The sequence below is a fragment of the Tyto alba genome, unplaced genomic scaffold (assembly GCF_018691265.1).
Source record: "Tyto alba isolate M040663 unplaced genomic scaffold, T.alba_DEE_v4.0 Super-Scaffold_5, whole genome shotgun sequence".
In the NCBI taxonomy this organism is placed as follows: Eukaryota; Metazoa; Chordata; class Aves; order Strigiformes; family Tytonidae; genus Tyto; species Tyto alba.
In genome coordinates this window covers 18187390-18204202 of record NW_024881326.1, presented here as the reverse complement: position 1 = coordinate 18204202, position 16813 = coordinate 18187390, and the positions used below count along the sequence as shown (strand labels likewise).

General features: G+C 38.0%; 1 protein-coding gene across 2 annotated transcripts in view; it reads right to left on the bottom strand.

The window, feature by feature from the left end:
• Positions 1 to 16813, bottom strand: part of PCDH11X (protocadherin 11 X-linked) — a 509983-nt gene that overhangs the window by 123377 nt on the left and 369793 nt on the right. For both annotated transcript variants that reach the window (XM_032982731.2, XM_032982732.2), the window contains one exon: positions 13543 to 13741. In XM_032982731.2, coding sequence (XP_032838622.1) covers positions 13543 to 13741 — 199 coding nt within the window. The remainder of the gene's footprint in view (positions 1 to 13542; positions 13742 to 16813) is intronic.

Below are 16813 nucleotides of genomic sequence, written 5' to 3'. Positions count from 1 at the left end.
ATTTAAAAGCAATTCTTTGTATTTAACATCTCACCTCAGCACGCAAAATGGTTATGGATTAGAGTACATTTGCTAGGGGGGAAATGATAGAGGGAATTAGAAATGCTGGCTGCCTGGCTGGGTCACAGTTTCGCTTCCAGCTTCTGGACCAGAAAAATCTTGCTGTGACCCTCCCCGTCCACTCTGTTTATGTGCTTATTTCTAAACTGTGCATTACTAGTCAAAGACTGTTTAGCGCAGGATGTTAGATCCAGATTCTCTCAGTCACTGTAAATAGTAAGATACAGTTACAGTATATGCTTAGAGTGTAATCAATTTTTAAAGCATAAATGGAACACAGTACTGTACTATATATTCTGGATCTTCATCACTGTTGCCAGTAAGAAACTATGTTCTCGCCTTGCAGTGCAGGCAGCTGTCTGGATCTGGTTTCTAAATTCATAGATTGGACCATCTGTAATTCACCTTGCTAATGATTTGGCTAAAAAGCCAAGATCTTTTCTGACATACAGTCTATACTAACCAAATAACCTAGAAAACTACTTAAGTAATGCCAGTTCCAGTTGAATAATACGGCGAATAACCTGTGTCCCCACGTCAGTGGTGATCACACACGCTGCCTGTATGGCTGCCCAGTGTCCAAAGCACTGGGCCGGGGTGTGCAGGCACCCCGGGCTGCTCCCCAGGCGCTTCTGTCGGGAAATGGGGCGATGACTGTCAGATTCTGCCATGAGAAAAATGGCAGCTCTATTAGAGAGCTAAGCACTTATTTTTTCATGGTCAGGAAACAAGACCAAACCAGCCCCCCATTTCACAGAGATGTTAACTTTCTGTCTTGATGAAAATTAGCAGCTACAGTTTCTTTTAAAGAAATTCTGAAATTTTTACTGGATAACGCATTCCTCTATTCCTGTCAAAGAGTTGTGCAGCACAGCTGTTTTTAACAAATTCCTATTTTTACTCTCTGACTTTTGACTATCATTATGTATATGAGTTTCTTCAGCCTGCATAGCACGTTTTAACAAGAAATATTAATGTCCCTCTACATATATCATCTTTTCTCCTTATTCAGCAAGAAGAGGTGTTATACAAAATAGAAAACATCTGCTTAGTTGTATTTAAATTTCTCTTGAACTCATTAGATTAGAAATACAAAGTTGATAGCAGAGGTTAATGATGAATGTACGAAGCAGAACCACGTTTCTCTGTAAGTATGTTTCAGAGGGAAAACAAATACTAAAACTCAGTATTTATAAAAAGCATAAAGAGAGAATTATGAGGGAGTTTTTTGTTAGGACACCTTTTAGTGGCTATATTAATATCTTAAATTTTGTAATGTTTATAATGATTCACTCCTAACAGATGAATTAGAACAAGGTCAGGGCATTTTCTTATTTTCCCTGCTCCTAAATATCTTGTCTCTTTTGGGATTTGTCATAGTATTGTCTATCAGAATGTTTAATTTTTATGTCAGTGCATTGCATTAGCATGATGTGGACAGTTGTCTCCGTGGCAATTTTAATCATGCAATGCGAATCCTTCTTTTCCGCTCTCTGTTTTCAACTGCCGGGGCACTGTGCAAAGAGCTCTGACTGCAGGATGCCTGTCATGGCTCTGTCTCTGCTAGAAACAAACACTTCAGGAAACACTCCTCAAAGGCCTCACCAGACTCCCCTCATCTTAGCTCAAAGACAGAAAATCTCCTACTGCATTAAGATTTAGTGAGTCAGCTTTCTTGTTACAGATAGGTAGTTCAGATAAAACAAGTGTACTGATTAGGTACATTGAGCAGTTAAGTGTTAATGTTAGAGCCCTACTAACTATCATATTAGCTGATATCAGTAGCAAAGAAAGTCCTACTAACATCACAGCTCTTTCCTTGGTGCTTTCTTCTATTGTGCCAGTTGTAGGATGACATTTCGAAGCTGTGACATGTATTTGGCAATCTGCTGCATACTGACACAAATTAAGGGCCAGGGGCTGTACAATGATCCAGACACAAACTCCCTCCACAGAAATAACCCCACTGTATCAAAAAATTAGATTTCAGAGGGAAGAAAAAAAACAAATTGCCCTTTTCCAACTCCAGAATAATTCACAGCACTGCACTTTTGAAACCTTTCTCTAATTTAGCAGATATAAACAAAAATAAAACTGAGGAGAAAGTACCTTATCCTTTTCCTAAAAGCTAAATATCTTGTAATTATGAATCCTTAAGTGGACAACTCGATACTTCAATATCCAACCTAATTATTTATCTGTTAATATGCTTTACAAAACATAAACCCCATACTTTAATCATCTAAACTCCTAATTATCATATGACAACTCAGACCCCACACACAGACATAACCAAATGCTATTCCATTCACAGGACATAGCAGTGAAAGGTAAAGGACCTGTTTTATTTAAAGATCTTCTCTGGCATACATCTTTTTCACAATGCCATGAATACGTTCCAGTATTGGAGTAGGTCAGAGTAAAGTTGACTGAAGATGGGTCGACAGAAAGAGATTCTTGTGATCTTCACAAAAAAGAGAAATAAGTAGATAATTTTAGAGACAGATGTATGAGAGCTACACCCCAGCAGAATCTGTAATCAGCGATATTTGACCCCCAGTGAAAAAATGAGCATGCGTATAAAGAAAAGCTTTAATATCGGTTGTAATAAGATAAAACCGATTTTTGCTTTTATAGTTTTCAAAGTGCTTTCTCTCATCATTCCTATTTCCCTTTATTGATACTGTTTTTCTTCATATGTACTACTCCTGAGGAGGAGAGGCAGAGGTTGTCTTTCTTTTTCTAAACAGTTCTTTGGTATATGATGAGTACGTGACATGAGTAAAGCCTTTCTTGGTAGAGAAATGTTTGCTTTCTTTTAAAGTATTAGGTGAAGGCTAGACTTTATAATGTCTCATCCTATAGAGGACACATCTTCTGGGACACTGGTTTTGCAACATCAGTCAAGACAACCAGATAAAAGAACAGCTATTGAAATAGTGTCATTGTTCTTCCTGATATTTCAAAGAAACAGAGTTATTTTGGATGAGAAGAATTTAAGTACAGTAGGCCATACAGAATCAGCTAACCATGTCCTTATCCTGGAAACAGCATTTTAGATGGATCAGTTGTTACTTCCTATTGTTATTTAGAGAGAATTTTAATTTGATGCACCAAGGCTTTAAGTAGAACTTTAAGCACTGCAAGGACAAGAATTGCAACAGTACTGCTTGGCAGCAAGGCATATCAGAAAGCAGTATTTTTTTTTGAAGCACAAAGCAAAAAAAAAAGAAGGGAAGATGTTGTTAACTCCTGTTCCACCTCACTATCCCATCCTATTATCTCATCTAAGCTAAGATATTCAGGATGCAGCAGTGTTGCTCACACTGACAGAAGTAACACAAATCCGAGGAACACAGAAGCATTTGTTACAGGCAATCAGCAAGTTAGTGTTACTAACATGCAGAGATGGAGGGGAGTATTTGCCAGGCAACTTATACAGTAAGGTGTAACTTCTTGCTGCAAGAACTCCTGTGAAACAGTTGATCTGGCAGCTGGGTGACTCTGCAAATTAAACCAGCACCATCCTGGCCCACCACAGGACTGCTGGGCAGTGTTAGCACCTCTCCTCGTCCACACATGGCTCCTGCCTTTTCACAACATGATGAGTTACCCAGTTCACATCATCATCAAGAGTGTGGTTGAACTTAAGGAATCCAAGACAAGACAAGCTAACTATTTTTACAGGATGAAATGGAAACAGAAAGATGTGATATGCACTTAGAAACATTGCTAGTATAGCATATGCTATTTGTATAGATCAGCACCATTTCTATTATACCAGTATTAGTGATTATTTTTGCTGCAAATAAATAAAATATAAAACCAGCATAACAGCCACATTGTGCTTGGAGCCACACAAATACGTAGAAAAATTTCTGTCTGTAATCCAGGGATTTTACCACCTAATTCAAATGGAAACATGTGGATGGTTATGTACAAATAACCAGGACAGTGAGAGCAGGATAAAAATTATGAAAGGAATATGTGAGAGAGGAGCTGCTGGCATTACTGAAATCAGTAATGTCTAGAATCAGAGTTAACTCTGAAAACATGTATGAGCAATTGGAATGTCACTTGGTTTCATTATAAAAGTACTGAATCACACAGCATTCTGAATAGAACACAACCTATACAAAATACTGCAACTAACTAGAAAGCAGCAACATTATTTATTGGTATTAAACACAAAGGTGAGAATCTCAACCTCTGATGTAATATAAATCCCAAAGTATCAACATAAATATTTTGCCTAGGTCTCACCAGCTCAACCCAGACAAATATATTTTATTTTTCAGAATGCGTATATAAACCAATGGGTTTCAAGAAAAAATGGTGTTATACTGTCTAGATCAACAGCATGTACCAAGGACACCAGCCCTGCGTTCCCCTGATGCAGAGCCTGTGCAAGGGTTTCTGAGCCTTCCCTTGACCTTACTACAGAAAAGTCAAGGTTTGAAAAGCATCCAGAAAATAAAAAGATCACAATGCAGATTATACAACCTAAAAAAAATACAGAAACATCAGTTTATTAAAAACATACTGCTTTTCCAGAAGACTAAAGTCAAAAATATCTCCTTTATTCAGGAATATATGGATGTACACAAGCTTTTTGGAAAAAAAAAAATGTAGCTGTTTCTAATGCATAGTTCAAGATTGGATCTTACTTCCCTACCAAAAGTTCAGTTAAAAGGAAAACATCAGATTAAAGGATGACTACATCTCTACATAAACAAGGACAACAATCACTAGATTTATTGAGTTGATCAGATTTGACTCAGCAAATGTTGTGACTTTAAGAGCACTGTCACTGGACGATCTTCTTTTTTCAATAAATACAATTCTTCTATTTAATTTCTAAGACAGATTGGTAGCTGCAGACAGTCATTAAGTATATTTCCTGATACATTTTTCATTAATCACAGTGAAATCAAGTAATAAATTATGATGCTTCAAACAAAATTATAATCATGCAATTTTTCACATGGCTTAAATGATATAATATTTTTTAAAAGTTTTTTTCTATATTTCTGTTTTTAAACCAGAAACTAGATGCTAAGAAACACCTTAATATTTCATATCACTAAAAGCTCCTCCTGGTGCCACTGATTATCTTGACTTGACAAAAAGAAAACAAATTGCATCATCTGTTTCTTCCTTAAAAATATGAAAGAAGTGAAAGCTTGAGACAAGGTAAGACAGACAGAAGAAGGACATAAAATGAATTGCTTTGTGGCTCATAAGTAGTAGAAACACAAACATCATATGAAATTATCTTACTGTGTGAGTGGCCTAATGAAAATTAGAAGCAAAGAAAGGCTTATTGTCCCTCGGACAGGGGCCTCGCCAGCGCGGGGTGACTCTGCCCCGGCTTCCGCTGCCGCCTGGTACTCCTGCCCGGCCGTCACACTTGTCGTTTGCAGACCTGGTGGACAAGATAAGGGATTGCTTTGCTCTCACAGGTCTGCTTCCCCGTGATAAACTTCTATCTCGTCCATAACAAGATTTAAGATACGTAGGATAAACTCGTCTTCAAAGCTGTCATCAGAAGGGAACTCTATCAATGACTTCAGCTTTCATATGCTCCAGATAAACTTTCCATTTTAATCTGTGCCCTTTGTGACTTTTCAAGCTATCGTAACCATCAAAGCCCTAATACACTCCTGGATACAGGATGCTCCAAACCAGATTCCATTTACCCAGCCAAACTTAAGGGCCTCTGTTTAATGCAAATATGACAGCGAGTCAGATCTAGAAGGAGTTTAAAAGAGTAGAGGGAAGAAATTTGTTCTCTCCCCACCTCTGCCCCACCAGACTGCTTGCTATAGTGATATATTTTAAAACTTTTGTAAACTTCAAACAGAAGAAAATAGGATTATCCATTACCATGTCAGTTTAAGTGATAACATAAATATATATCACAGAACATCTGCCACTAAATCACTATTTATAGATGTCAGATCTCATTTATTATTTAAAAAAAAAAAAAAAAACAAACAAATAAAAACCAAAACCACAAACACTTTAAAGCCTTCCTTATTATTTCACAAGAAATGACTGATTTCTAAACTACAAGGTGGAGTTATTCTTTAGAGTAACTTCTATTATAAACTTTAGTCAATAATAACATTAGATGGTATTCAAAAATACATTATTATCACGTGAATTACTTCATCCCAGTATGGAGTCTAGAAAATCCAACAGATTTTCCCCACTGATTTTCCTCATCAATCCCCACTGATTTTTCACAAAAGAATATGGCACATCTCGGAAAACTTGTTTTTATCTCACATTTCTTTGACCAGTAGGAAATGTACATCAAGGCATTATATTCCAATATCAACAATAAAACATCTAAAATTTACTTTTAGAAGAATTTACAGAGAGTGCTCCTTTTTCACAGAAAGTATGAGATTTTAAGAATCAGAGTCTGTGTTTGACTGATAGAGTCCAAGCATTACAATATTATTGCTTTTCCATTTTGTGTCAGCTGCCTTAATGACTCTTAAGTCAGGCACTAAGGGATCAAATTACCAAATCATGAAATTACTTCTGAATACGCAATCTGTATCCTCTTAGGTACAAGCTAAAATCCACTTGCAAAAGCCACTCATCCGTATCATTGCACATTCACCTCTCCAATCTGACCTCTTCCCCCCCTCTCCAGTCTCCAGTCATCAACAAATCAAGAATATCATAGTGTTTAGTTTTATAGGAGATTCTCTTGGCTTGCTTCACTGTACATGCTTATGACTATGACAGTTACGTTATTTTAGAAACAGATAGCTAAAACATCTGGAAAATACACACAGTTGTCAGCCCTGTGACATTCAGTGCCCTCAAACATATGCCATGCAGATATGAAGTTGCACTTCTAAAGGAGACATATTTGAAAATGTGAATGTTGAGCACATCCTAATTTTGATGTCTGCCAGTTCCCCATCTTTTAAATCAAACACCCACTTAATGATTGCTGTGGAGGTTTATAGATACGTGATTCATGGGCATGCTCTCAGGAGGTCATCGGAAAGGTTGGTATTTCACAAAGTGGTTCAGTACCATAGTCAGCCGTTACATTCTCCCACCTACATACAAGCTAATTTGATTAAAGGCAGAAGATCAATCAAACACTATTGCCTCAGAAAGATTAATTACCTCAGCACTTTCTGAATTAATTATTAGTGTTCCGCCGTGGGGATAGAAAAACCCAATACAGTAGAAGTAAAAGGACCCAACAGGCAGATGTGGTAGAGTGGGATGTATTTTAGCCCAAGATTTATTATCTTTAACTAATGACAGTGTCTTCCTTTTTTACTCAAATTAGACCTAAGCACTACAGTGTGTTTATAACTTATCAACAACCAAATTCAGATATCACTGCTACATTTCAACCTTATTGTGGAACTAAAAGTACACAAGAAGAGAATAAAAATAATGAAAACAGCATTAAAAAAAAATTACATCTGCTGGCAAGCACTCTTAGCCCCAGTTTTCGGACAGGGAACAAGACACTTAAAACTTTGTAGTTTTATTTTCTCTTGTGCCCCAGCATGAGGTCTGAAGTCCAGCTGCCAGAGCAGTCTTATTGATGATGTTTAAAGAGTATATTTCAGCAGCTGCAGAATTTCTGATTATCAGACAAGTCAGCATGGCAAAAAATGCAGCCGTTTTTCCTAGGGAGAGCGAGCTTCCATCTTCAGCTGTCTGCCGTCAGCGTGCAGCGCTGACCCTTTCTTCTTTGAGACGACATTGATGAGATTTACAGGACCCTGCGGGCCGTCGGGAAGGCAAGTGTCTCCCAGCGGCTGTGAAGGGCCAGCTCGTGCACCGGCCTGGTGTCCAGTCTGGGGCTGGAACTGGAAGCCAATGCTATCTGAGCCTCAGCAAACACACACACTGACAGCTTTTATATTACCACCCTAGAAAAGGGACCTCTTGGATCGCAGACTAGATTTGCTGCTATTACGGAGGGCAATTTATCTGCCCTCATAAATTTATCAAGCTTCTATCTAAAACCAGTTAGCATTCTCATCCCCTGCTTTTATACTTCCTCGCTGATCTTGTTTGAAATCCCCAAATTTCTGGCCTCTGCTGCTTTACAGACAGCACCTGTTTCTTTGCTTGGGAAGCAACCCAGCACTTCATTTTGGCCCCCATTCTCTGCTATTACTTGTGCGCAGTCCTAATCCCCAGCCAGCCTTTACCTTGCAGTTTAAACAAGCCAGTATTAATTCCTTTTTCTGTATATAGGCATTCCATTCCCTTGTTATTAATAATATTTCTTTACACCTGTTTCTCATGTGAGTTCACCTTTCTTTAATGTGGGAAGCCAACACTATTTATAATAAGCCACTTGGGGTATCATCAATGCCTTGGGTTTTTTTTTCTTTTTTTTTTCCTGTTCTAGGAGTAACACAGGATTTTTTCACAATCACATTAGGCACTGGTGATTTATAGTTTATCTTTGTAATACACAGTTGTTTTTTTCCTTCTGTCATTTTCAGCTGGTGATTTATATACTAGTTAAATACACCCATTCCTATGAGAAAGACTCTCAACTATTAGATTTCATCCCACTGCTATTATTCCAAATCCTTAGCAAAATCCAATTCTTGTGTCATACGCATCTCCTCCTCTCTATCTTCAGTGATGCTTGGCTTTGAGATAGCAGAGTATTTCATTGACACGTTCCTGCTTTTTAACGTCAAACTCATTAATGAAGATAATGATGGAGATCTTTCCATTCTTGTATTAATCTGTGTCTTTTCCTTCTTAATTACTAATGCTCCGGCTTAATGTCATAATAATAGTTATTAGTTCTTAAATCTATATAGACTAACTATACACGTATTCCCCAGTATTAAAAATACATGTCATTGAAGTGAAGTAATAGAGCTAATCTAGTACTATTCTTGGGAAATATACGATATTTATTGTTTTCTGTTTACATATATTTTAGTTTCTTGTAAATGTTTTGTAAAAGTAGCAAAATGTGACCAAGCACTTTTTTTCTTGACACTTTGTCTCATAGAATTACAAAAAAATAAGGAAAACACTATTAGTTTTGATAACGTGGGAAGAAGATTATCTCCTCTCCTCCACATGAATGCACTGAACCTGCTCTGACTTTTACTTCCATTATCATCATTCTTCATCAGCCTGTCTTGCTCTCATCAACATCATCCTTATCAAAAATTAAAGCAAGGTGAAAGCGTTCTTTTAATTTTTGGGAAGAAATATATGCTATCTTTAATCCTTTCTGCAAGCCTCCTTCTTATGTGGCTAAATACCATAGATTACAGTCGTAATTCTTCTTTAGACTAATTCTCTTGAAGTCTGATCATCACTTAAAGCCAGCACAAGCTTTGCCCCAGATACTCATTCACTCGTTTGCTGTCCACAAGTAGTGCCTCATGTAACGAATGGAATTGGGGAATTGATCTATTTAAAAATAACTTCCCCCCCCCTTAAATCAGGTTGAACCCAGGTTAATTCTTCTATCCAGTTCCAGTTCACCCAAATAGCTCTACAAATGCTTGTGCTGCCGCAAGAGAAGGTGCAATTGGGAGACACAAACAAGCAGCCGTAGCTTGAAGTGACCATGAAGTTACAGTACCTATCAGCTCACCTTTTGACCATCCTTTTCTTACACTGATTCATGTTAAATATCATTATGGAGGCCCCACCCTTAAAACACCTGTTTTCTCCCATTCAAAACCCTGAAATCTCAGTGTGATTTGCCTCATTAACTACTCCTATAATTTTCGACTAGCTTTGTTTATACTTCCATTTTCTTTATAGAAAATAATTGCAATTATTTAATTGCAGATTACTTGCAGGTTTTCTGGCCTTTTTTTGCCCCAAAGCTGCAATCATATTTCTCTTTCTTTGCCCAAGTTCTTAGCTGAACTGGGTGAATTCTACTTTCTCCAAATAAAAGTAAAAAAAAAAAAAAAATATTCTTTAGAGAAAAAAAAAAGCCATATTGTTTTCATAAGGCTATAAAAACAGGTGAAGTATGAAAATTTGTCATTAATATGTTTCACATGTATTAAATAAACAAGCATAACTGGGGTTAACATGTACCTTTCAACCCCATCGGACTACATCACTGCTTACAGCCACTAAGTGGGCACCATTGAGAGACAGTTTGCTAGGGAAGTTTACTCAAAGAGAATTTGTTACTTTTTACCTACATTCATAGTGTGTTTTGTATTTAAACATAATACGAGGGTGGAAAAGAGAGGGAAAAAAAGAAGAAGTGGTATGGTTAAAATCCTTAGCATAGGGAGTTATTGGAGCACCCTTATTGGTTTAAGAAATTTATGAGAAGAAAATATATGAATAGCACATACATTAGTCCTTAAAGGAATGTTACTTAAAGGTAACATTCTCTACAAACCTACATACGTTTTTACATTACTATTTACTTAGTGTGACAATTTATTGGCATCTCTTCCTTATGATGCATCTACAACACTGCACATTATGCTTTTTTGAGGAGGCAACTAAAGATAAGACAAATAATTTTAAATAGCCTATTGCTAATTTTAATTAGTACAGTCGATTAATTTTAAAGGTGAACATCTAGATTGCTCATAGTTTTCTAACCACTTGATTCTTACAGTTATTCCTTCCCCCTTGTTTCAGTCCTATATTGGATGTGAATTTGTAAGGCTAACTCTCAACAATATTTCTTGGCTTCTGTTGGTTTAAATTATGCTTATCTTTTTCAGTGGTTTGTAATAAATGTTTTGCTATTGCTAATAAATGGAAAGTTTCCAAAAGACAATAATTTCCAATATTAGAGAAACAAATAAAATGTAAGAACTGTATTCAGGAAAAACAAGAGGGAGAAAACACTTTAATATATCCCTGTGTGATGTGGCATCTGCCATCAGCTTTTCAGTTGCCATCAGTAGGCTCTAGATGTTATTGGAGTTATTTCATCCCAACTCTATGTCTGCTTGGTAGCCAAAGTTTAACTAAATCACCATCAGATAACTATTGGGCTTAATGCTTTAGACAATTTTTCAGATTAAGACAGGCCAGATATTAAAGATCATGAAACAGGATGAAGGCCACGCTTATTCTGTTGTACGAATTCTACTCAGACTTTCTGACCATATATTCCTTTCTCTTTTCACATTAACAATAGTTTGGCCCATGAAACAAGAATAGAAACACTTTGAATATATCATGCCACTCCAAATTAGATGAAAAAAAACAACACTAAATAATCCAGCAGCATGTTTGTAGAGGGATCTATCCATTCAGAACGGTTTTCACTATTTCACTATTGACTATGTCATGCATGCACATGTAAACAAAATGAACCTCGGGCAGCACACTTTCACCAATTAACACACAAGATATTTTGGTTGCTCTTACCTACAGTAAGTCACTTTGCAGCAGTATACTGAATAAAAATATGCTGTGGGTCTTCCCCTTCTTTTTTACTTAGATGTATGAGAGCACACTACAGATAGCTATTTATATCTGGTTGTTTATTTCTGCCACTAGTTGCTGCCATTAATATAAACCTAAAACACTAAAAAGGACTGCAAACCACACTTTCGGCACAGCAAGCATCACGCTATATTGTGTCAATTAAACTCTTTCAGTTTACATGTTAGAAGGGCAAAAAATCTTCACATAACTTAAATGCTAATTAAACCATGACTTCAAGTTTAAAACTGAACTGTCAGATAATTAGACAGGTGATTAAACTTTCTTCAACTTCACACTTGAAAAGACATCAGATGCCTGCTTAGTCTCTACACAGTGATATGTGCCAATAATATTCAGATGTCAAAGCTGTATTACTTTTAGGGCAACATTCTAGAAGAGTCATGATCCATATTTCTTCTGAAATTGCAAAAACTGGGTTCAAAAAGCATTGGTAAATCCAAAACCTGAGCCTCTTAGTAAACAGCAAGACAGGATCCACCTGCATGTTCTAACAATTCTTCACACACCAGGTCCTGTCCCATGCTCTCTGCATAGAAGGACCCCAATACTGATTTCATGTACATCATGCTCACTTTAGTACAGCATAAATATCAGAGTTATAAACAACAAAACAGAGCCGGAAAGCAAGTTCAGATCATGAATATGCATAGCAAAAGCAGCAAGCAATATATGTAACTTGATATTTTCTTTCTTTGGGGTTATATTTGTAGCCCTTTAGACCCTCATTCTGTGAAGAATTAAGTTTTTCTGCTTAGAATACTCTTAGGGGTCTATTACAGAGTCAAATGTATAAACACAAGCAAGAGCAAATGATGAATAATGTTTTCAACATAACATCCAAAAACTCTGATGGTTCTTGTCAGCTATCAGCTCAGAAAAAAATAATATTCTGGCATTATTTCAGGAACCATATAAGTTCACAAACTTTCAAAAGTCTAAAACTGAGGATCCCCAGTTAATACTTTATGAACTAAAAGGAAAAAGAGAGAATGGACCTTGTCTGTGCAGACAAGCCCCTCAGACTCCAGTCTCGGGCAGCACAAGGCAGAGGCAGCAGTGGGATTTCCAAGAGCCAGGCTGAAGTTGTCAGAGACAGCTCAGAGTCAGAGGTAATGCTCTCTGCTGGATGCTGTATTTGCCAGTGCGGAGATGTAACTACCTTCTCAAAGAGCTATTTCAAGTGCATAGGACTTACTAATTCATTCTTCATGTTACACTAAAGCAGCTGAAATACACCTTTCGGGCCAAGGTTTGCCCAGAACAGATGTATTTTCAAATCACTTATTAGGCCGCTAACAAGGCCTTAGAGGCTTACACACATTCAGGTGTCTCTTTATCAATGGCACAGTTCAATTTAATCCAGATAAAGAGCCCCTGGACAATTAACGATTGACTAAAGTACAGTGGAGTCTCTAACTGGCTATCACATCACAGCAGAGAGAGCAATACCAGTATCCATAGCTCTAGCGCGGTCCTGAGCTCACCTTGATTTTGCCTAACTGTTTTCAATATCATGAGAAGCCAGTGATAATGGCAGAAGGTGACAGATTCTTTTGAGATTATTTCTACATACCATAGCTGTTCTCAAAGACCAATTAAGAAACCCTTATTTCTGGAGACTGCAGTCTCTTCACAGACCTACTCATCATCCAGAAGTTCTTCCTGTTAAAACAAGCTACAATGCGCAATAGTGTTGGATAGGGAAACACATTAAAAAGCATAAACTCCCTCAGCGCAGTATATATGACTGTAAGGGCAACAGTGTTAACCTCATCAGAAAGCTCTTCTGCACATAGCACTGCAGCTCTATAAAAATACCAGGTCATCCATGAACTCTTTACAGCTTGAGAGTGTTTTATTTCCAACGGTCAGGCTTCACATTTTGAAAAATATAGGGCTTCTTTGGCCACATTAAAATCAACATTGAGTTTTAATAATTTCCTGAAAAAGGAACCCACTTCCGATACTCAAATGATTTAACAACTAAGATGACCAGAGTTCATCACTTACTGGACTCCGGGTCTGAGTTGCCGTCTCCTTCTGTCCGGCTGTTGGGTGAAGCTTGCTCATAGTACTCCTCCTGGGGGAAGCCGAGGGGCAGAGGGTGCGATGTGCTAGCACCGCTCGTGGGTTCATGGTCTCCGAGCCCACTGTCACTGCAGCTTTCCTGGGAGCCATCTGGTAGGTGAAACGTGACACGGCGCTGAGGCTACAAGGAAGGAAGAAAATTATATGGTTTCCACTACAGTATCAGTAATTGCTTAATGCAAGCAATTTAGGAAATGTATTATTTCAGTTATCTGCTGAAGATGCATTATCTAGAGTTGTGCACAATTTTAGGCTTTCATGAACAGGCAGCCTGCTTTCAAACCCGCTTCACCTGACAGCACTGCTTTCTTCTATTTTTTAAAAATGTAAGCCCTGATGCAAAATGAAAGACATCTCAAACTAAAGAGATTCTGTCAGACTTCACAAGTCTTTGGATGCCTTTTGTATATTGACTTGGAGATTTCAATCACTTTTTGAGGCTCAATTTATTTCACTGCTCAGTTTTCTAGTTTTCAAAAAACATTTTCTTTCCCATTAAAAGCTGTTCCACACTTTTGGGCCTAAAAAATGTGACACACTTCTAATGTTGTCAGATTCTTCTAAGGCAGAGAAAGAACAAACAATAACAAGCCTTACGTATTGAAAACAATTTTATTGGATTTTGCACATTCATTAAACTAATGAATTAAAAGTAGATTCCACTACTCTCCTTCAGACATTTCATTATGACACCTTTGATTCCTGTTAAACCACAGACCTGTGTCTTAGCTGTAAAAGTCTGGAAGCTGGGAAACAGAAAGCTGAGAAAGTAAAGCATAACAGTACAGCTGTTGAAGGAAGGCCCAGGTGAAATGAAGCACCTGATGCATCAGGCATAGGACAGTATTTTTGTTACCTAAGTGACTCTCCATGATTTAGGAGCTGAATAACTGAAATGTAAATCTGTCCCAGTATTAAAAGAAAAGATGAACAAAGAAATAAGCAGCTCTCCTGCTTATTTCCATGCATCTTATTTCCATTAGTTTTGGAAACACGGAACATGAAGATGCAAAATAAAAAAAAACAAAACAAAAATTGAAAATGTTTTTAGCTTGATGTTACTCAAAATTATATTTGAAAGGCAAGTCAAAACTTCCCATTTCCACAACTGCTGGCACTGGTAAAGCTGGAGATCAGATTTTTGATGCAATTATGCAAAAAAAGTAGACACTGTGTTTATAATACAGCAGATGTTGTCAGAGGTCTCTAGATATTTGATTCCTATAGGTGACGGCGTTGAACATCATCAGTTATATGAAGGTTTTGTTAAAAAGTTAAGTTCCTCTATTTTTCAAAATCTCTTTTTATTACTGTGACATTATTACATATTCCTGCAAACAGCTGCTGTACAGTGTGGTACAGCCAAGGAAATGGCAAGAACAACTCCACCTGTGCAATTCTGGACAGATGTGAGTAAAAACTCTTCTTAAAAGCTAGCAGTAAGAAATTCATGGCTTTCCTAGACCTGTTCCAGTGCTTCACCATTGTTAATGGAGAAATTTTCTTCTAATGTCTAACCTGCTTTTTTCTTGTTACAAAATAAATCACTGCTTCAGTCCCATCCATCATGGTCTGCTTATTCCCACTCATCTTTCTGGCATTTGGCACTTTAGTCTACTTCAGAATAAACAGACCTTATTATTTCAATCTGTTGTGTGCCTTCTGATATCTCTTATTGCTCCCCCCCCTGCACACATGCTCACACATGCTTCTCTGTGCACTGCTCAAAACTCGTTACAGAGCTTCAGCTGAGATCTTGAAAGCGTGGAGTAGAGCAGAAGGATCATTTCACATCTCCTGCAGGCTCCACTAATGCTTTGCCTTTTTTCATGGCAGCGTAACATATTTTCCTTGCCAACCACCATAATGCCCAGTGACTTTTCTAATGATCTTTTGCTAGCTCTTCCCTTTCTGGTTATTGCCATTGATTGCTGGAGCCTAAGTGTGGCACTTTGCATTCATTCTTCCTGCCATTCTGTTTTTCCAGATGATTTCATCTGTTTATCATCAAGTACACTTTGCCTTGTAGTCCTGCTTTCCTGTTTACCAAATTTGCAGATTTTAGACTCTCCCTCATTAGGCAGATCTTTAAGAAAAATTGGAACAGATTAAGCCAAGACATCAGTTGAGCTCTGAAAACCTGAACACAGAATGACTTCCTATCACACAGGATGGAAAGGCGAGAAGACATCCCCCCGTGCCTGCAGGAGAAGCCTTACAACCTACTGAAAAAAATTCATATGGTGAAAGGTTCACAGCTAACACCCCCACATCCTCCCCCCATACATTTCTGATGTCACCAGGAGAATCTTATTATTTAACTCTCTAGCAAGCTGTCTGCAGCTGCTCCCAGGGCTTTCTGTAAGGCTGGCTGGGACAGTGGTCCTGCTCCTCCCACTGGCTGTCTCATCCTTTTCCCACCACAGACGGGTAGAGATACATGGAGTGTCTCTGCACAGTGCAAAAACCAGATGGATCAACAGAAATTATTGATATGAGTTATACTATTCTCCTTGTTAACTGTCAATTGACTCTCAGAGCCCTATTCATACTAGCAGTTTCAGTCAACTCTTAACCAAAAGTCCCAATAACTAAAGTTTTATGGAGTTGATCCAGTGGAAATATTCATGTAACATTTCTGATTTACTCCCTGTATACAAAACTGCACCAAGCTTGCAAAGATGTTGTCGTGGTTTGAGCTCAGAGGGCAACTGAACACCACGCAGCCGCTCACTTCCCCTTTTCCCCAAATGCTGGGAAGAAGAAAATGAAGCAAAAGGCTTGAGAATTGAGATAAGGACAAAGAGGGGTGGCTAACCCATTATGGTCACAGGCAAAAGAGACACTCGTTAGGGGAAATAAAAAAGAACACATATTTAATGCAGACACTAACACCACCACTTTACAGAGTAGGACAGTGAGAAGCATTACCACATTTTAGATACACCTTCCACCTACCCCTCCCTTCTTCCCAGGCTCAACTTTGCTCCCGATCTCTCTACCTCCATTCCCCAGTGGTGCAGGAGGCAGGGAATGAGGAGTGCAGTCAGTGCTGCTGATTCTTCCTCTTCAGGGTGGGGGGAACTCCTCTCATTCTTCCCCTGATCCCTTATGGTCTCCCTCTCACAGGAGACAGTCCTCCACAAACTTTCTCCAACATGAGTCCTTCCCACAGGTTGCAGTGTTTCCCATG